The 21,567-nt window shown below is 41.3% G+C and overlaps 1 protein-coding gene across 3 annotated transcripts in view; it reads right to left on the bottom strand.

Moving 5' to 3' along the window:
- Positions 1-909: 909 nt before the first annotated feature.
- LOC128444494 (plasma membrane calcium-transporting ATPase 1) overlaps positions 910-21,567 on the bottom strand; it is a 28,190-nt gene continuing 7,532 nt past the window's right edge. For all 3 annotated transcript variants that reach the window (XM_053427001.1, XM_053427002.1, XM_053427003.1), the window contains 16 exons: positions 20,481-20,684; positions 18,784-18,810; positions 16,160-16,303; positions 15,264-15,478; positions 14,338-14,580; positions 13,115-13,356; positions 12,797-13,034; positions 10,922-11,101; positions 10,522-10,609; positions 7,058-7,164; positions 6,324-6,515; positions 4,683-4,896; positions 3,416-3,627; positions 3,211-3,318; positions 2,625-2,813; positions 910-1,935 (listed from right to left, as the gene is read on the bottom strand). In XM_053427001.1, the coding sequence (XP_053282976.1) occupies positions 1,558-1,935; positions 2,625-2,813; positions 3,211-3,318; positions 3,416-3,627; positions 4,683-4,896; positions 6,324-6,515; positions 7,058-7,164; positions 10,522-10,609; positions 10,922-11,101; positions 12,797-13,034; positions 13,115-13,356; positions 14,338-14,580; positions 15,264-15,478; positions 16,160-16,303; positions 18,784-18,810; positions 20,481-20,684 (2,981 nt within the window). In that variant the 3' untranslated portion in view covers positions 910-1,557. The remainder of the gene's footprint in view (positions 1,936-2,624; positions 2,814-3,210; positions 3,319-3,415; positions 3,628-4,682; positions 4,897-6,323; positions 6,516-7,057; positions 7,165-10,521; positions 10,610-10,921; positions 11,102-12,796; positions 13,035-13,114; positions 13,357-14,337; positions 14,581-15,263; positions 15,479-16,159; positions 16,304-18,783; positions 18,811-20,480; positions 20,685-21,567) is intronic.

Here is a 21,567-nt window from a genome sequence, read left to right as displayed (position 1 = left end):
ATCAATCCAGCTAATGAAGAAAATAGTATATTTACAAAGGTGTGGAACAAATAAAGAAAGTAAGATAACGAAACCAGTAAAAGAGGTAAATGTATTGATTAAAGGACTAAACATTTTTTTTATATTTTATTTCTTTGTATAATTAAATGAAAAGTAATTCATTTATATATTCATTGTGTGTGTAAAAATTCAACTTTGTCTTTTCCATTTTTTTTGGATTTTGCTGTACACTCTGTACTGATGTTGGTAAAGTAGGCTTCATTGTTTACTTTAATGAAGTAGAATTAAATGAATTGTAATACACGTTTTTTCCTCGTAAAATATTGTCTTTATTGTCATAATGTAAGTTTCCATATTCATTCTGTTTTCTTTGAAAATTTTTATGTTATTCAAAATATCTGAGGTTTTCTTTCAGATAACATTTCCTTGTAACTAGACTTCAGTCTTAGAAGTAATTATTGAAATAATAACAAATCATAAAAAATACAACAACTTATTCACATTTAAATCTAATCTGTATTTATATATTTAACATAAAATGTCACTATCGTGTTTTCTTTCTTTAAAGAAAACAACTTTATTGTCATAACAACATGACAACATTATAACATCAGGCAGATCTTCCAATTCATACTATCCAAGTCTGCTTTATGATGGTGGTTGTGATGGGGTAAATTTGAAGCCTCTTTTATATTGAATTTATATCATACTTTGTTCGGTGGACCCTGAAGATTTACGTCTACATATTAAGTGTGATAAATGACATTTTCGATTTGCTCGAATACTATTCTGCTCTCATCATCTCTTATTGACCATTCCTTCTCTTTGGATTTTTTTAATATGTCAGATATGAAGATGAATTATCAGGTCCTGATGTGAAGCTCTGCCACAAACACCCTGCTCACAAGGTTGTTTTTATTTTCAACTTTTAATAACTTTTGGTTTTACACATTTTGAAACCACCTAAAACATTTTTTTTTACAAAAAACTAGAATAAAATCCAGACATGAAACATTTACTTTAAACATTTCTGTCTACTACCACAAGTCTTAGTAAGAATACTACCCCCCCCCCCCTCATAAAATCTGACTGACTCTACACTTTTCATTCACAAACCTCAAAAAAATCTATCCTCAGATCGCCTTCTTCAGCTCACATCAGAGCTTATTTGATCCAAACCCCCTGACTACATCTGAACATCAACATCGATATTTACAAATAGAAACAGATAATTGATCAACAACTTCACAAACACACTTCACCTAAATAACAACTGCAGAGTTCGATTAAGTACAGACGGAAAACATCAGGACGGAAGAAAACCGTCTCTGTGGATCTGCCGCCGCCGCCGCTCAGTAAACAACGACAAACACACCTGGAGACATTTTTGCTTCCTGGAATCTAAAAAAACAGCTGGTGATCTCCTGAACACCAGATGAGTCTGTTTTAGTCTAATTTCACCGCTCTCAGAAGATGCAAAGCTCTCACAGTCAGGAGCACAGTACAAACAGGACGGAGGACTGCAACAAGATGTACTCAGTCTGTGGAACGGGGGCTTCACAGTGAGGTCTCCAGGCTGTGCAGGGGGCTCCCTGGACACGGTGGCAGGCTCGCTGAGTTGGATGGGATCAGACCGGCCCTGGATGTGTCCTTGTGCAGTGGGTTGATAACGTCCATGGCATTGTTGTTCTGGTTGGGCGAGGGCGGAGGTAGGTTGGACAGTCCAGTCAGCGGTGGTGGGATAATGATGGAGATCCGTTTGGTGGGGGCCTCGTCCTCGCCTTCGTTCTCATCAATCAGGGGGATATGAGGCTCCAAGTCCTCGATCCGGAACTCGGGGTGGGTCATGAAGTTGTGAATGGAGCTGCGAGCCTCGGGCGTCTCCAGGCCTTCGTGGGGAGACACGATATCTCTGAAGGCATTCACCACACGGATCTGAGAGGCAAGATGGACATGGTCAGCTCAGGGTCTGATGGAGCAGCAAGGTGTGTCATTGGATGCTACGGGAAAGTTCTGGATTTTTTCTTCCTGGGATTCATTCTCATCATGGACTAACTAAAAGTAAATAAAGATTGACGCTTTGTCAATGAAATGTATGAATTGAATTACCTCCACCAAAGAACTTGTTTAGTACTGCACACATTTCTATAAATTATGCGAAAGTTTGGGAAGGAAGTGGAGTCAGATAAAGGATTGAAGCCAATGCATTTACATGATTCTTGCTGTTCTGGGTCTGTACCCTCATGGTTGAATGCACTTATTGGAAGTTTTGGATAAAAGCATTAGCTAAATGGGCAAATCCATGAATTTCTTTTTCACTTTTTTGACATGTGAAGATGGGCTGTTAGCTTTGGCGGAGGTATGTGATCTCAGAGCGTTTTTTTCCCTGTTAGTTTTTTTATGGTGCTAAACTTTTTGTGCCTTACTGCTGCTTGAAATAAACATTGTTTGCTGTTTCATCTATTTAGATATGGTGTGTTCTGGTGATAATGTTTTGATGTCTGACACAAATATAAATAACCAATTGCAAGCTTCAGTGCAGCTTGGGTCAGAGTTGAACAAAGTTGCACTTCTATGTCCTTAGTTTCTAACCCAGGTTTTCCTTACAAGCTGAAACCATATACCTGTGTCTGGATGCGGTTGAGACCACGGCACCAGAGCACCTGCCCCCTCCTCAGCTCCATCTCAGCGTGGTCGATCTCATCCAGGTCATTCATCTCCTCCAGTTCTTCCTCAGGGATCTCCTCCTGCTGCGTGCCGTGGCCTGCTGTCTTCAGAAACTTCAGCCAGCTGGTGGGGACACTGGACACCAGCTGAGAGGGGGACCAACACAATATTTTAGGATTTTGACATCCATCCTGACAGATCTGAGACTGAGAAGTAAAACACTACTTTTTATTAATTTTGAAACTGTAGCGGGTCAGAGGACATCAGATGGTCCTTTGTGGCCCAGGACGGATTTGCATTCACACAGCTGGTCGAATGTGTACTTAGCACTGACCTCTTGTGCTCCAATCACTCCGACAGATGTTAACACCAGATCAATACAGGGCCTGAGACCACTACTCTCGCTAGAAACTTTTTATTGACTGATAGGAACCAGGTCATTATTCCCACTACTGCTTATGTTAGATAATCAATCGTTATCAGTTCCCGTCGACTATGCACATAAAAATAAAGTTGTATGTACCATCACCAAAGCGTTCTCACCTGTCCCCATAGGAGGCTGCTGAGGCCCATGAAAATACACCACAGCCACTGGTCGAGGGTCAGATCCACACAGCTAAATGGTTTACCACCAAACTGCACGATGACCACCTGCAGGAGGACAAAGTCATGACATCACACAGGGACTCTTTCATGACTTGATACTGGGAACCAGACCAGGTGGGATGTCTGCCTCGCCCTCCCTCACCTGTATAAGCAAGGTTCCCAGGACAATAGTGCAGAAGATTGGGTTCTTGAAGACGCCCTCGAAGACGTTCCTCTCTCCGTGAATCTTGCGGGCGTTGAGTTCGTTGAAGATCTGCATGAGGACAAAAGTGTTGAACACGATGGTGTAGTGCTCAGAGGGTGGTGCATGGAGGGGGGTGTTCCTGCCGCTGTCGATGTCGAACAGAATCTCGCCTGGGAGAGAGAGACACAATGATTAATGAAGAGGCGTAGGAATCAATTTTTATATGTCAACATCCATTTACAAATATAATACTGTTAGTGGGATTTAAAGAGCAAAATGCACTGCAACATGAGCTATACTGTTATGTTGTTATATGTAATTTTTACAAAATACATTTGAGGCAATTACCCACTGATCCATGCTAAAAAAAACTTCAATATCAGGGAAATCTTTATTGACATTTTTACAGATACAATGAATTTATCTCTTGTGTTAGCTGGAGAGAGGAGATTGAATTATTCTGAATATGGATTTTACTAGTAGGAGCTATTATGGCTGGGTCTTTTTCTGATGTGGACAATGACAATGAGGCATTTGACTTCCATGGCCCGTCGCAGTTGCCCCATAAGATTACATTATAGCTACTGCCCCCGTATAGCAGCTGCCGATGGAGGCGTCTACCGGACCATTTCCAAATGTTTTTGTAAGTACCATTCATTTACACACCCACATTTATAACAATAGGCCCCAGGTATAAAAATATGAATTCCCCTTTTATAGTGCAAAGAGTGCCGAAATTAATTTCTGTTATGCAATTTTATCTTACACACCTTACATACAGTGGTTGATAATGTCAGTTTATCAACCACTGTAGTGTCCTGGTGGTTCCTAGTCTTTGTCACAAAGTTATACCCAACTTTGGATCATTATTCACTCCACGTCTCCAAGCCATTTAATTGGGAAATATTTTAGATTTTACATATTATTTATCTTTTGTTTATATTTTTGTGGTTTTATTCTGTATGCTAATTTTTTACTGAGTATATATATTACATTTGTTCTAAAAGATGAAGGGAGCCTGCCTCATGTCTCAATGAAATCACACTTTTCAGGAACCAGTGTCATATATGTAGTTTTTTTTGTCTAAGATCTGCTGATATTATTCTTTTCTAAACAACTAGAATGGAAACAGACCATCACCACGGTGGTCTCAGTTATTATGATGCATATGTTGATCATTGGCTCTAAACTCTGAACCAAATAAAGCTATGTTGTGATCACTGACCGAGGAAAAGCAGGATGAAGATCAGTGTCAGCTGGAAGACGGCGTGTCCCAGAATGTTTTTCATCATGGTGCGGGAGATGAGTGGCTTCTTTCGGCCGTATGGGTTCCTGAGCAGCAGCGCCTCGGTGGGAGGCTCGGTGGCGAGAGCCAGTGAAGCGAAGGTGTCCATGATGAGGTTGACCCACAACATCTGCACAGCTTTTAGAGGAGAGTCCTGGAAACATGCACAGTAGAAATTACTAAATAAAATTACATTATAATGTATGTTTCTATTTATTATAATAATTTGATTACATTAATTTCAAAAAGCATAAAATCACATCTTCAGATCAAAATTATCTTTAGGATTTAGTGTTTGATGAATCTCAGAAAGGTTTTTGGTTGTGATTTTTCTTCTGGAGAGTTGAAGAAATTTACTTTTGAATGGTTGCACTGATTCAATGCTGTATATGTCATGTTTTCCCAGAGGGGCCAAATACATGTCCAACATCCATGCATCATTCCTGATTCAATAAGGTGCACATTTGAGTCATTCCTTGTGTTCCTTTAGCTATGTAGCTTTGATTCACAGCGTTGTATAAATTAACTTGTTCAATCACGCTGTGTACTTTTGAATTGTAAGTAAGTGACTATTCAGTTAGTTATTCAGGAGTGTGAAGATTTCAGTTGGGGCCAGTGCCCCGTCTGGCATACAACAGCCTAGCACACTAATATATCTTCTTTTATAGAAGCATTACAGCTTCTCTATAAAAGCTCTATATCATTAAATATTCTTGACTAAATAAGGTTCGATCAAAGTAAACTTATTTATGGATTTACGTTTCACTGTCTAAATTGAGTTATATGCTTTATCAGAACTGATAACATATAGCTGCTGTTAGTCTACTCAAATGTTGTTTGGTGCATTGACTGAATTAGACTAAAAAACTGAAAAACATGAATCCCTTCGGTTTTAAATGGCAATGTGATAAGAAAAGCAGCGTTTCTATCCAAAGTACCTGGAACTTGTTATTTGCCTTTGTTTCCACCATGGTCTAAAAACCAGGCAGAGATTCTGCAAATTTACCTGCAGATATACGAAACACCCTATGTCTACAACAAGCTGTTCAACTTCAGTCCACCAGGTGGCAGTAGAGTACAATACGTTTCATCAACCAATCATGTTATACAAATCGGGCAACATTACAACAACAGTAATCATGATTGAGATTCAGATCATGCTGATGTTGATCATGATTTACTGTTTTGAAAATAAGATTATTGAGTCACACAGACCAGATTTTTTAGCTATTGCAGAGATTGATAGACTTTAATGAAATGCTGGAGTACTCAACCAACCATGCTCTTTCAATTCAATGCTGCAACCCCCACCCAAAAGGAACTAGCCTATGAGCAGGGAATTTGTTTGCAGGTAAAAGATTTCTCATGAACTTGATGTACAGTAAAGTGCTTTGAGTGGTCATCAGCACTAGAAAGGTGCTATATAAATACAGACCATTTACCATTTACCCTATTCCCTGGAGTGGAAATGTAATGTGTAGCTGGTGTTCTGATGGTAGGAGTGGAAACACAACATAAACTCTAACATGGACTGGTATTCTGGTGGAACCTCAGACAGCATTGGTGTGTGTTGGCTCTAACCTGGGTAATGCAGGCCCCGGTGAAGGCCACGATGACAGCGACCACGTTCACAGTGAGCTGGAACTGCAGGAACTTGGAGATGCTGTCGTAAACGTTCCTGCCCCACATCACGGCTTTCACAATGCTGCTGAAGTTGTCGTCCGTCAGGATGATGTCAGACGCCTCCTTCGCCACATCTGTTCCTGCAATTCCCTGCAGAACACAGCACGTAGGTAACTAAACCTGACTAAACCTGATCCTGAGCCGAGGTTTAGACCATCAACAGGAGATTGAGGCTTCTACTGGTCCGGAACCTGAACGTACCTGCATGCTGTCAGTCTGCATGTGAGGGATACTGATGTGATCATCTTTAAATTATAAATAAAATCTATCTGAATGCAATTGATCCAATGGATGATAATGGTAAAGACCAAAAGTCAAATCTATAATCAAATCTAAATTCAAAGAGAGATAAATTATTCGCCATTTAAAAATACATAGCATGTCAAATAAACTATAAATTGGACTTAAAAATGTGAAATATGAATCTGATTAATTTATAATGAATCAGCAATTTTACATCACCTCTAATCTTTTTGTCAAATCAGGTTATAGTAAATTGATGACAAGATCCTTTACATATTGATAACTATTATTTTCTGTTCCATAAAAGCTGTAATGAATATATATAAAAAGACATCGAATGTGAAGAAGTTAACTAGAATCAGCAGTTTGATATCAGTGACAGTTGTTACCATGGCGAAGCCGACATCAGCTTTCTTGAGGGCAGGTCCGTCATTTGTTCCATCTCCTGTAACCGCAACAACCTGCCTCTGCTCCAGCACCGTGCTGTCGATGATACCTGAGAGGACAACACTCAGATTGTCTCAGATCAAATGAAGAAGACGTGTCCCAGGATTCTAATTGTGTGTTTAGATCAGCTAGAATTTAGTTTTTCTCTGCTGTTTGACACCTTTTTTTGGCTTTTATATATTTTTATTAAGATCCAATGTGTAATAACTCCTCATTTAAATGTCTTAAAACAACTAGACCTATGTTATACATTTTGTTGACCTGGGTACTTACATTGTCAAAAATGTTACAAAACAAAATGCTGCAAAAAAATCAACAATGTATGACGAACAAAAAACACTGTTAGCCAGTTAACAGTTTTCAGCTTCCACTGCTGGTATTGGTCACTCTTAATGGTTCACAGCTATTCATTGCCATTTGCAATGTAAAGCATAAACGCACAGGGGAGCCACACGACTCAAAAGGATTATGGGACAAGGTGGTGAAGACAACAACTCCCATGATCCCACTCTGCTTCCCAACTTCATCGAACTAGGTGTCTGTATAAAGTAGTACAAAGCAAATTCAACAGGCCAAAGACATCTTTCCGATATCCGGGTGAACTTAACCTAATCAATCAGGCCAAGCGGTCACATGAAGCTGGTTATCAACTGGTTAAGTCAACCAAGATTTTCTTATCAAGATCTCAGCATCTGCACATGAAAGAGGATGTGTTTGCTGTTCATGGCTAATCACCGTCATGGACAAGTGAACTGACAGCCGTGCCGCGTATTGTACAACAAGGATCGGATTATAATGTAAGAAAATATGAGGAGAAAAAATACATTATACAGAATAAAAAAAACACAGTTACAGCTGCTATTTTGGTGACAGGATGCGTCTGGCGCATCTGGAAACAGAGAGAGATTGAAATGTACTGGGTGTGTTAGCAGCGGGGATCGACTTAACCAACCAGACATTGTTTTATACTTCCTTTTAAGGAGAGTGTACAACAGTGCGGCGTCAGTTTTTGTGAGGGTTGACTGTTTGAGTCTCAGAGAGAGGAGGTAGGGATGGGGACTGTCACAAGGTAAATCTGTAAGCTATCTCCCCCATTATGAAAAAATATTTAATTTCCTAAAATAAACCTACAAGGAGGAAATTATCAAACTCTAGTTATCCCGCTGCAAAAACACCCAGTACATAAATTTCTCCCAAAAGTGAAGAAGCGTAGAGCAATGCAGACAGTCTTTGGTTCTGTTCGGCTCCAGCTATTGACAAAGGTTTATAATTTGCCTGCTGACTAGGAAGATAAAGAGAGACCAGATCACACCCATGTTGCACCTCCTACACTGGCTTCCTGTTCGTCACAGGATCGTTTTTAAAATCTTACTTTTAACATTTAAATCCCTTAAGGCAGTGATTTTCAACCAGTGTGCCGTGCCGTGAGAGATCGTCAGGTGTGCCGTGGGAAATTATCTAATATCTAGTGTTGCACCGAAGTATCGGCCGAACATCAGTAGTGGCAGATATTTGCCTCGTTTACCGACATCTGCACATCGGTAATAAACTTGACTTTCACCGATATCATTGGTATTTGTGGTTAAACCGCTGGGCAGGTGCCGCGGCTGGGGGAGCAGTCGCCCTCCTCTCCACGCCGCCGGAGACTCGGCGTGCGGCACGCCTCAAGGTTTTTTGGGGGGGAGGTCCTATTCCGCTGTGCCTCATGGCTTCGATGGTGCGGGGTGCTTTCTTTCTCTTGGACCGTGGGGCGGTGTCCGTCGCCGGTGCGGAAGGCGGGCCGTTGGAGGGGACCGGGTACGGCGGTTGGCGGCAGACTCTGGACGCGTGTCGGGCCCTTCTTGCAGATCACCTCAGCTACGGCGCCCGCTGGGGGAACCCTCCGTTCGCGCGGGGGCCCCCTCCGGCGGTGCGCCCTCTCCGGCGGTGCGCCTTGGCTGGCGCCTAGCAGCCAGAACTGGTGCGGTCCAGGGGAATCCGACTGTTTAATTAAAACAAAGCATCGCGAAGGCCCACGGTGGGTGTTGACGCGATGTGGTTTCTGCCCAGTGCTCTGAATGTCAAAGTGAAGAAATTCAATGAAGCGCGGGTAAACGGCGGGAGTAAATATTGGCACTCAAAACAGGTCAATCTGTTTTAGACAGGGTTAAAAGGTCCTGTTTTAAATGATCCTTGTGGTATTTTGACCAAAATATGTTACAGACATTTCAATAAGACCCCAAGGAACCATATCAAATGTGATAAAATGGGTATAATATGTCTCCGTTAAATAAAGTTTAGTTAAATCAAAGATTGTTTCATAAATCTGATTCAATTTGTGCTCATTAAAAGGTAAGAGTATGAAAGGGCTGAAATAATTAAAAATAGTGCTTTTTAATACATTTAGAAATTATATTACTAACCATATGTATTATATGTACTGTGTTAGTCCATAGAGTGTCATTTTGGTTGGTGGTGTGCCCCAGGATTTTGTAAATGTAAAAAATGTGCCGCGGCTCAAAAAAGGTTGAAATTCACTGCCTTAAGGGACTGAGACCGTCTTACATATCCTACTTCTCTTTATGCACACTCCAGTTAGGGAACTGAGATCAGCCACTCAACTGCTCCTTGACAAGTCTCAGACAAGGCTAATAACTGGAGGTGATCGCGCCTTCGCAGTAGCCGCTCTCAACCTGTGGAACCACCTACCACTTCACATTAGATCTGCCCCGTCTTTAACACTATTTAAATCCCTTCTAAAAACACCCCTGTTCTCCCAGGCTTTCTCCTCGAGTTGAGTACGTTTCATCGCAGCTGATTTAATTTATCTTATCGATTATCTTAAATTCTATTTTTATTTTATTTATTTTACATTAAGAATTTTATTTTATTTGTATTACTTGCAATGATGTATGACTTTTTACTGTCCTTTTGTTTTTTCCATTACACCTGCAAAGCACCAAGGTGTTTTAAATGTGCTACATTGTATAAATGAAAGTGACATTGACATTGACATTTCCACTAATGTGAATCGATATCTTTTATAGAGACACTCATAAGAGTAGGTCAAAGGATTTTGTGGGTCTCTGAAGTACTTTTTCCTCTTACAATCCACACCCAGCTCCACAGGAACCTTTTATTTTATTATTCAAAATCAGTTACCATGGTGATTTACCCCAATATGAAGTGTGAAAAACACCGGCCCTTTCATGTGCAGACGCTCATATCTAGAGTAGGAAATCCTGGGTTGACTTAACAAGTTGATAGCCTCGTATGACCACTGAGTCTGATTGTGATTGTAAGTTCACCCGGATTCATTATATTTTCTACTGATGTTAAAGTACATCTATGCTATGCATTTTAAAAGTGTCTTATGTATAAATGGTAATGTACCCCAACCCCTCCACCTGGTTACTTTTTTACTGACCTTTGACCAGAGTGTGTTTGTCAGTTGGTGACGATCTGGCGAGGACTCTCAGGTTTGGCCAAATCTTGTCAATACGCTCCTGCTCAATCTGCAGAGAACGTAGACACACAATTATGAAGTTTTAGTTAAAAAGCATTCATTTAGTCTAATTTCACTTTATCACAAGTAAGTATTGCTGCTGCCCCCTACAGCAGTGGTGTATTCCCTCCCTTCGTAGGGCCGAGAAAATGTTTACACTGTTTAAATGAAAGAAAATCCCTCTTTGATTCAACAGATCTCCACCCGGAGGGTGAGAATTGTGCTAAAGGAAAATGCGGAGGGGGTGTTAAGACAGCAGTAGACTTTAGGTACACTTGGGCGAGACATTGCTGGGTTCTGATCCACTGTGTGTTTGTCTGACCTCTCCCAGCTCGTTTCGGATCAGACGGTTGAACTCTTTGCCCTCCATACACACAAAGTCGTCTCCAGGTTGCAGGATGCCACATTTGACTGCAATGGCCCGTGCAGTGTTGATGTTGTCTCCGGTCACCATGCGGACCGTGATCCCGGCCCGCTGGCACTTCCTGATGGCTTCTGGTACCTGATGAGAGCAGCATCAACAGGTAGAGAGTGTTAGATGCTAACATTCATGTTAGTTCAATGTTCGCATTGACAGCTGTTTATTTAGCAAGAGGTTGTGAGTTCAATATCAAACTTCACTCCTTTCAACACCTAGGGCAGCCTCCAACAGTGGCAAGTACAATGGCGTATTCAGGCCATACTGACAAAAAATATATATAAAAATCATATTGTGTTGTAATTATGTTGTAATATAAGAAAGTCATTATATTACGAGAATAAAGAAAAGAAATACTATGAAACGACTCTGAGCACCAATGCCAACGTTACCTTCTGTTAACTTTGACTGGGTTTTGATTCTACTAGTGGTAGAACGGAAAGGAGTTGGCCCTGGCCAGACCATCTAGTCTCATCACTTTCCAATAGTGAGTCACTGCCCCGAAAGAAGTAATGCTGCTCAAAGGACGTTTTATAACCCTTTGTAAACACAACCATGGCTGAAGATCTTAGCAAGAACACCCTCTGTACATGCATCGTATTATATTTACTGTCATCACCATTCCTCCAACAGCTTGTCTCTGCCTGAACTCCACCTCCTGCAGCTCCTAACAGGCTTCCTTTACGGCCTTCCTAAATATCTGCAAAGAATCGGAATATCCCTTACGACGTAATGTGCATGGAAGAGCCATACTAAAGGGTCATTATCAATTTTTCTGTAATAATGCAGAGCTGGCCCTAGCCTTTATGGGGCCCCAAGCAGCCCCATATGAATATATGACCAAATCAGCCTTATATTTCTTTAATGGTACAGGCAATTACTCTCACTCTACCAACAGTAAAAACAAAAATAGCTATTTTGAATAAAGATCCAATGACTATGCTTGAAGATAGGGCTTTGTTAGTTTTGCATATAATTAATCCAGAATGACACAAACACTGTGCTCAGTGAAAGCAGTGAGCTGGTGGAGACATTTTAATAATTGTGGCACAAAGCAGACGTGAGGAGGAGTCAAGCTTTAGTGTTAAGTGCACAACCAAAATACCTCAAACAATCCCTGACTCTGCCTTAGAAAATATTAATAATAACAATGATGATGTATCAAAAGGTATTTTCTGTAGTTTACCCAGTTACAGACATTCCTTCTGAAGCTAGTCGTAATACGTAGCTTCTTAAGGGCCCTTAAATGCATCACCTGCAAACTATCGACAGGTGCTGCTAAGCTGCTGCACACAGTAACGCACATTAACACAGTCCCACCGCAGAGCACGTAGCTCAAACGTACACTACACTACACAAGTTCCAGGTACTTTGGATAGAAACGCTGCTTTTCTTATCACATTGCCATTTAAAACCGAAGGGATTCATGTTTTTCAGTTTTTTAGTCTAATTCAGTCAATGCACCAAACAACATTTGAGTAGACTAACAGCAGCTATATGTTATCAGTTCTGATAAAGCATATAACTCAATTTAGACAGTGAAACGTAAATCCATAAATAAGTTTACTTTGATCGAACCTTATTTAGTCAAGAATATTTAATGATATAGAGCTTTTATAGAGAAGCTGTAATGCTTCTATAAAAGAAGATATATTAGTGTGAGACATTTTCGATGATACGAGGGGAGAGGCGGGGCCTTGCTAAATTTGCGGAGCCTTACGCGACGTGCGAAGTGAGACTAAAGGGAGGTCCAGCTCTGGATTAATGAGGCTGACGTACCTCAGGTCGCACAGGGTCCTCAATGCCAACCACAGCGATGCAGGTGAGGCCGGTGAGGATCTGGACCTCGTTGTCCCAGTCAGGCTCTCCGTCAGCTGTGGGGAAGTCTCTGTAGGCGAGGCATATGGTCCTTAGGCCCTCTGAAGCCATTGGCTCAATCACGTTCTTTATCAGGTGGTCTCGGTCCCGAGATTTGAGGTCATTGGCTTCTCCGCTGCCCATCAGAATCTTACAGCACCTGGATTTACAGGACAGAGTCATGTCATTGTCACCTGACTGAGGCTGGAACTCTGTCAGCAGCAAGAATATGAAACCTACTTTCTGAGCAGGATCTCAGATGCCCCCTTGCTGAACATTCGGTAGCTGCCGTCATGGTTCTTTAGCACAGTACTCATGGACTTCCTTGTAGAGTTGAAAGTGTAGACCTTGAACAGTCTCTCCTCTGGGATCTCATTGCGGATGGTCTGGTAGTCTCTGTGCAGGTCGAGGCTGAGTCCCAGTAAGGCACATTCAGTCTTGTTTCCCACCTGGCGAGGGAGCCCGCCCTCCTTCTCTGGAGGCTGCAGGAATCAGCAGCAGAGAGGAAGTTTAATCGCACGTTTTCAGGTTTCTTTACATGGTGTATAAATCAAATTTGGAAATCATCAGCACATGATAGCAATGACAAAACAGCACCAGCTATGAGATTCATCTTTTAGCAAACAAAAATCTTAGGATCTTTTTATTTCCAGGTTATATTTTAGATTATATTTCCTTCCCCTCAACAACTTCAGAAAAGAGCCTGCTCACTGTTATCGGAATCCAAGTCTGCTAATTGATTGGTTTGATGAGCCAATGAATTATTTTATGATTTTTATGAAGAAATCTTATTATGTTTTATGCATTATGCAACTTATTGTTTGTACAAAAAATATTACCTGGGCCCACCCTCTCTAATGTGAGAGTGTTCAGTGAACTCAATAGCATGTTTTGAGCGTTGTGTTACTCAGACAAAACTAGACATTGAATTACGTTTCCTTTGGATTTGGAAATTGTGTGGGGTATTTGTTGATGTCTTTTGACCACGGTTTTCCACTTTTTCAACCAAAGACGCCTTTATAGCCAGTCATTGCTTTCTTGCAGTCCCTTGTCAATGCTTGTTTGACTTTTGAGTACTTTTAGCTAAAAAAAAAACAACATCTACATTTGATGTAGCTGTAATGTTTAAATATATAATCTATTTTTGCTCATCAAGTCATGAACCTTGTGTTTAACAGTTACAAACCACAGTTTGGGAAATGCTGATACATGAAACAACTCAAAGTTATTGATGATAAAAATCAATGTTAATGACTATCTGAAGGAAATTAGAAAGAAATCTCTTGTTGGGACTGTTTGCCGTTGAACCTGTTTGTGTCCTCTGTGCTTTGAGCAGTGGATCTTGGAGGCAGTGATCAGATGAGTCTTGAGCCTATCTGGCATCTCTCCAAAATAGCCTGCTCTCTTAGCCAAATGCGTAAATCACAGAGATCCCTGAATGGAAAGCTATTTTTACAGCTCACCATGATCTTGGTGGTGTAGGCGCAGTTGACCCCAATACCCAGGATGAGCAGGTCCAGTATCTTGGCAGGGATCTTGCTCGGCTCCGGCACCTCTTTGTAGTAGGATCCTGCGATGTAGGCTTGCACCACTCTCATGCGGTTCATAGTTAGTGTACCTGTCTTGTCGGAGCAAATGGCTGTGGCGTTGCCCATCGTCTCACATGCGTCTAGGTGGCGGACAAGGTTGTTGTCCTTCATCATTTTCTGAAAAAGAGGAGAGGAGCGTTACCCAAGTTTTAATTTACGTTACACTTACAACAAAAAGGATTGTATGGAGAGGGTCAAATGAGCCCACATGTATATTTCTCAAAAGCTCAATGCTACACCAAAGTGGAATAAATAATAATGTTCACCCACTGAGTACTTTAACATTATAATGATTTTGATAAGAGCCTGTGAAGAACCTCACAAGCAGATATCTTCAACATCAAGATCTCTGCATTTTTTCCTGAGAAATTCGCAATATTAAAGAAATAAGAACAGATAAGCGGATCAATTCAGCTCCAAAAGTTAATGGATTCTTCCTTGACCCATGTCCCATTCTTCCAGCAGGTTTGAATTAAATCAGTTTCTGCATAATCCTGTTATCAGTCAAACAAACTGAAAAACAGCACATGCAGACTATAAAAGTTCAAAGTGACAGGCTATGTAATTGCACATACGAGGGATAGTGTTTTCTTTGCAAACCTTGCATGGAGTTAATTTTTCTGAGCAAATCGATTTGGCTAAAACCAGCTGTGAGTATCATCATCATCATCACTACCACCTGACATCAGGTATGTTAAAAAAGAGCAGCAATAATTAAGTATAAGCCAAAAAGGATTTTATAAAAATTGAAATGGCCCCACAATAGGATACAGATTTCCCAACCCCTTCTGGAAACAGACCTTGACTGAATAGGCCAAGGAGATAGTGACAGCCAGAGGGAGACCTTCAGGCACGGCCACGACCAGCACTGTCACACCGATGATGAAGAACTTCACTAAGAACTGCACGTAGATGGGCATACACTCATTGGCCCAGGGAACCCCTTGAATCCAGAAGGTGTCGATCACGAAGCGAGTGATGAGGATTAGGACGGTGAGAGACGACATTATCAGACCTGAGGACAAAGATGGACAGACAGACGCAGAGAGACAGCGACACAGAGAGTAAGTTAATAACAGTGAGGAGCAGTGAAAACGTATTCTGTGCTTGTATTAATCAAGTACCAGAAGTAAAAGAAGAAACTGTGATGACATGTAGTTTTCTGATTGTTTGCTGTCATTTGTGTTGGACGAAGGCCAAACTACAGAAAATAAGACAGGTTCTACATACTTTGGCTTTATGTCCCCATAGGCAAATAATAATGCAAATAACAACCAAACATATCATCTATCAGGTTCATTAATCCCATTGTTTTACAATGCTTTGTCCAGCACATCTTCAATATATCATGTATGACACATGTGCACCAGTGTTGTCGCAGATCCTCTCTGTTGGGAGTGTGGTGTTTCCAATTCACCTTTCAACCACAAATTTTCACTATTGTGTCTTCAAATAAATTCACAAAACAACCATCTCTCTCAAACATGACAAACTGAAGCAAGTGATTTGATTTCATGGTGGGTGGAAGGCAGAAGACGTATATAGAGGACATTTGGGTCTTCTGGTTGTGACATGCAATAATCATCACTGCTGCAAAAAACACAAGCTGTTGCATGGAACTTGTTGGTCCTGAGGGCAGAACTAAATATGTGTCAAACACACTGTTCCTCACTCATCTGATTCTAGCTGTTCGCACCTGCTTTGCCGATCTGCATAGCCAGTTTGGTCAGCTTTCCCTGGAGGACGGACTTCTCCTTCTTTGGCAGGTTTTTCTTCTTGTCTGGTTCTTCGTTCTCGTTGAGCGGCTGCATCTCCACATTGGCTCCATCCTTGTTTTTCCCTGCAGAGGACACAGGAAGTCAGTGATACCTTTAGCTGTTAAGACACAAATCTCCACACAGGCTCAGACATATTGTTTTAAATTAAGTCATTCAATTTTACTTTAATTTGGCTGCAATATTCTCACATGAAAGCCAGTCGTCAAAAAATAGTTCAGTCTTAAGCAGCAGCCACATAATAATAACAGATGAAAGAATTCCTTTTATTTAGCTGTTTGTCAATCGCTTTTAAGCTGCAGGCAATGAAATCAACCCTTCTTGCAACGGTTTCAAATTAAAAGGTTACATAGGAAGGGGCAAATAGTTCTGATGATACAGATGTCTGCAATGCTACAGGGAGTCTCTTGTAGGGATGAAAAGGTTACCAGTTTCATGGTAGGGGTAGTTCAACCATTTCCAGCTTTGATTCCTGTGAGAGTGTGTCAGCAAGTCTTCAAGATGCAGGCGCAGCAAGCAATGTGCTTTTGTTGTAAAAACATGGTAGAAGGGCAATAGAAGGGCAGGCAGGTGGGGGCTGTAACTTTGCCCATAGCTAACGTCCACTGTCGCCAAATTGTGTGTGTTTAACAAATGGTAATATTTTGTTCTGACTACTCGGGTCGACGTGTGCACTTCAATCTTCTCTCCTCTGCTCCAATTAATTATTCAAATATTATTGCTATCTTCACAGAAAACATACATATTATTTTAATATAAATCTTGCTGAAATTATTTCTGTTTGTGTTTTGAATATTTTCAGCACATTTATCAACACATAAATAATAATGATAACCATGACAATTTTGGCCACTATAATCGTGACACAATATGTTCACACCATTTCATCTCTAGTCTCCATAAAGTGTTGATGAGTAGAAAATCAGTCCAACAGTTATGCATAGTGAATTTCACGTTAGTGATATTCTGTTAACCTCTGCAGCCTAGAGTCCTTATTCAGAGTCTGTGTATCTCTGTTTTCCTGTTTGGAGGGCACTCTTATAGTTATTGCAACATGCACGGCAGCATGAACACCTCAAAACGTGAATGTGAAACTGAACAGGACTCCCTCAAGGGTTGCCATTGTCACTGCATAATGGAAAGGGAGGGACCATATTGTCAAACTTGTGAAAAGGCAACAACAAGTGTAATTCCCAGGCCGCACGAAACAGGGGCCCAGAATAAAAAAATGTAACAATCTGCAGCCATCTTGGCAGTTGACAATCATGGTCAAGTTTGATTTGGGACAACGTTACCCTCAGAATTCATACACTGCGCTGGTATATGTACCATGTGCACAGTATACTACATGTATGTGTACTGACTGAAGTATTCAAATTGAATTGCAGCATGTGACAACAAGACCGCTAAAGGGGCGGGGCCACAACATTGTGGGTCAACATGTAAGTGGTGTTAGTCTTTTCCCAGTATGGGTTTATTGTACTGTGTTGGTGAACTTCCATCAGTATGTATGAGTCAGAGCAGAGGTCCAAGTTACGCGCTAACCAAGTAACTGACATTATCTGTTCTGTCTGTAACGCACACTGTAGCTCTCTGACAGAGTGAGGATATCTGTGTGTGCGTTGAGTGTGTGTGAGTGTGTGTGAGAGCGTGCTGATCCCAGCTCAGTAATGAGGTTATTAGTGGACAGGCAGGCGGCAGCAGCAGGCAGGAGAAGAAAGCAGCTGCCAAGCTTAGGGCCGATAATCTGCTTGGACCTAATCACCATCAACCGAGTCAGGAGCACCTGCTGCTGCTCAGACCACAGGGACGCACACTGCACACACTGGGCCCACAGGGGAAGGAAGTGGGAGAACCTGCCAGGGGACCAGGAAATGTGAGCTCACCACAGACTGACTGCTGAATCCACTTAAAAACCATGGCCACCGGTAGAATCTTCGACCAGTCTGATCAGAACCAGTGGTGGTTTCACGATGTCTCTACTTCAAGGGACTTCAAGGGGCCAATCATCAGTTCAGCTGGGGCCAGTGCCCCCTCTGGCCACGGCCCTTGATTGTTTTTTGATCGACTTGTTTAGCAGCAACTGCAACAATCTGTCCCTTTCCAAAAATAATCTGTAATTTTTCCTAATCAAACTGCCAATTTACACTTCTATAACGTCACTCCTTCAGACAGCCACAGCTAAGTATATATGTGAGTATAGTATTATCATTTAAAAAATATACTCACATATATCATTATCATTATCATTATTCTTATTCGTATTACTAATCTGGTTGTCTGACTGATGCATCACCATCACAGATGACTGATGTGAAATGCTTGCTGAGAGGTCTTGGATAAAAATGAACTTTATTATCAGATAGTATTCAGACTGTTACTGATGATGTCACACCTGAGCACAAGAGTGGACTGAGAAAGGTAAATGTCCTCCTGTCGTCCTCTAACCTTATGTTACTGATGGACAGTTGAGCTGAAGCTTCACATTCACTCACAGAGTCGTGTGTGATAACTGACAGTACTGAAGCTGTGATATGCTGCTCACCTTTCTTGCCTTTGTCGTCTTTTTTACCTGTAGAAGAAAAACACGCAGCAGCCATAAGTTATTTATACAAATACAATGAGACATTAATACAAAATTAAAGAACACCAGAGATTTACTAGAATCTACGGGGGCCCTAAGGGGAAATGAAAAAAGGATGAAACCTTCTGGTCGAGACCAGAAACTTTCTTTTGCACACATAATACTTTTTCTTGTTCGCAGCTCAGATATCTGTCAGACCACAGTGCTTTTCAGCTTGCTATTTTTTCTGTGTGGAAATGAAAGTACAGGAGTTATGTGGTAAAGTTGGGAAGATATTCACAGAATCAGACTTTACGGATCAATATCTCAATAAACAAAGCATCTTTAAAACACAAGTGAAGCCTCCTTCCAGTCAGAGTAATGTACTCAACCAGCTTTATTTTCATCAAAAGAAGCAGAAATCTGATCAGGAGGGAAACCAATGGTCTTAATGCACAGCCGGCCGTGAGACAAGTGGACGGGGACGGTCTACAAAGTGCAACGCCAAAAACACTTACTACAAAATATATAGCAGCACTGCTGTACACTGTATTAAACAGAGTCCTTCAAAATCAATACACACATAAATGGTCCTCTCCTGGTTTGACTAGCTAAGACGAGCCGAAATGTACTGTGGTTTGACAGATATCGCATGCACCAGAAACCTTAACTTTTATTTTAAGCCCATATGTACCCTTAGGGATCCATAATAATCAAAGACATACAAATACTCTGCTGTTAAAATCTTTGGGAAATCTGCATAAACCCAACACAGCAACTTCAAACATACAAGGGATAGTCTGCATCTCGTCCTTATTCTAAAAAGGCAGACCTTCGGCCAGGCCACCAATCTAATACACTCAGTTACATATACATAAATGATAATTGCCTTCCCAGTCAAATTACGTTTCATTGCTTGCTGAATGTGGGCACTGCAGGATGTGAAGCAAACGGCAACCAGTTGCTGTTGTCCGTTTGAGGTTGTGTTAGATGTTGTTGGTAGAGTTGTCTCTCAACTCAGTGGCTCTATTTTGTGGGACTGTTTATAATTGTCATGTCCGACATCATTAAGCACTGGCTGATTCAAAACAGCTTATATCAGGATCATCTCCACCTTGGCTCACTATTGAGACTACATCCTATGAAGTGGGGTCAATCACACAAACGTTCTTGCTATTGGTTGAGGCTGTGACATTGCCGGTCAAAGTTTACCAAAGTTCAACTCCACAGGACGCCACGCAGCAGATTTGCTTCACCAGAGGAAGCACATGTTGTAATCGTTCCGTCGCTCGCACAGCGAGGAACTGAACAGGAGGTTACGGTTTGCCACTGCTACAGTCGTGAATGTGTGACCGTGCCCTAGAGCTGCTTCTGTTCAGCTGTACTTCCTTGTCAGTGTTTGGTCTCTGCAACAAGCCCACATGACTCCCAATTAAAAAAAAAACATCTAGATGTTCCTTTCTCAGAGTCGGTGTGGATGAGTGAATCTGTGTGTCTCAGATTGGATCCCTGCTACCTCTCTCCATGGATAGACTGGTGTAATGCAAGTGTGATAATGAGAGGGAGATAACTATGTTACTGTGATAGTATGACGTCAGTAAGACACAGAGATTTACTGAAGTAAAGATAAAACTGCACCAGCTGAAGTGAAACACCTCCCCTTCATATGCTCAACTTACTTTTCTTGTCCCTCTTGTCCTTCTTTTTCCGCTCCTCTTTCCTCTTTTCTTTCTCTTTCTTCTTCTTCTCTTTCTCAGCCTTCTCTTCACCTTCACCCTCACCATCCTCACCAGCGCCGAGCAGTGTGAAGATGATGCCAGTCTGAGAGTTCACGCCTACAGCGGTGACCAGCATTTTTCCAGAGCCCTCCATTACATGGGTACCTGAGAGAGGGATATAGAGAAAGAGAGAGCGAGAGAGAGAGAGAGAGAGAGAGAGAGAGAGAGAGGATGAGGATGTTGATCATTGTTATTGTTAAAAGTTATCTTTTATTTACTCCTGGTCACTGCTGCATAAGTTACTGTTTTAGGTCCACTGTCAAAATAAAATGTAAAAAAAGCGATATATAATGGGGAAGGGGCCTATTAAAGTCACAAATGCATGAGAAGAAACTCATTCAGAAGAAAATAACACACTGATCTGAATGAAGTGATAACTTTGGTCTGTTGTGTTGTGTCCTGCTGTACAACATATTCCATTTGAAAGGCCTGTAGACATAACCTGCTGTATCTTTACATCCGTCTTACATGGTTCTAGTTACAGATGCACTGAAATGTTTTGATCACATGATTTTTTTCTCTCATACATTTATGACTTGTCAGAAATTCCTAATTTACTTGTCCACTGATCCTCATTTACAAAAAAACCACAATGGCCATAATACACCATCCTAGCGACCTGTGTGCAGAAAGTCCACATGCTTTACTCTGTGTATGTACGGACAAATTAATTCCATTGTGTTTTGTGTGTGTGTGCACATTCGAGAGCCGCTCTACAAGAAGAAGGCAGCTTTATGGCTCGTTTCTCAAGATGTCTGTTTTCTTCTACCAGGCTCCAGACGGCTGATGATGCTTTGCAGAAGCTGTAATAGGACGTGAATGTGGCGCACATAGAACAAACCAATAAGGAAATCATGAATAAGGAGCCATGTTCAGTCAGTGTGGCTGCAGGCTGCTTAAATAAGAAATGTCTCTTTGGTTCTAAGTTGTGTTATTTCAATATGGGATGAATGTCCAGTCAGAGGGGAGCTCAGATTCAGCACAAGAA

Source organism: Pleuronectes platessa, chromosome 7 (genome assembly GCF_947347685.1).
Source record: "Pleuronectes platessa chromosome 7, fPlePla1.1, whole genome shotgun sequence".
Classification (NCBI taxonomy): domain Eukaryota; kingdom Metazoa; phylum Chordata; class Actinopteri; order Pleuronectiformes; family Pleuronectidae; genus Pleuronectes; species Pleuronectes platessa.
Note: the sequence above shows the minus strand (reverse complement) of the source record. Positions and strands in the feature narration are given on the sequence as shown.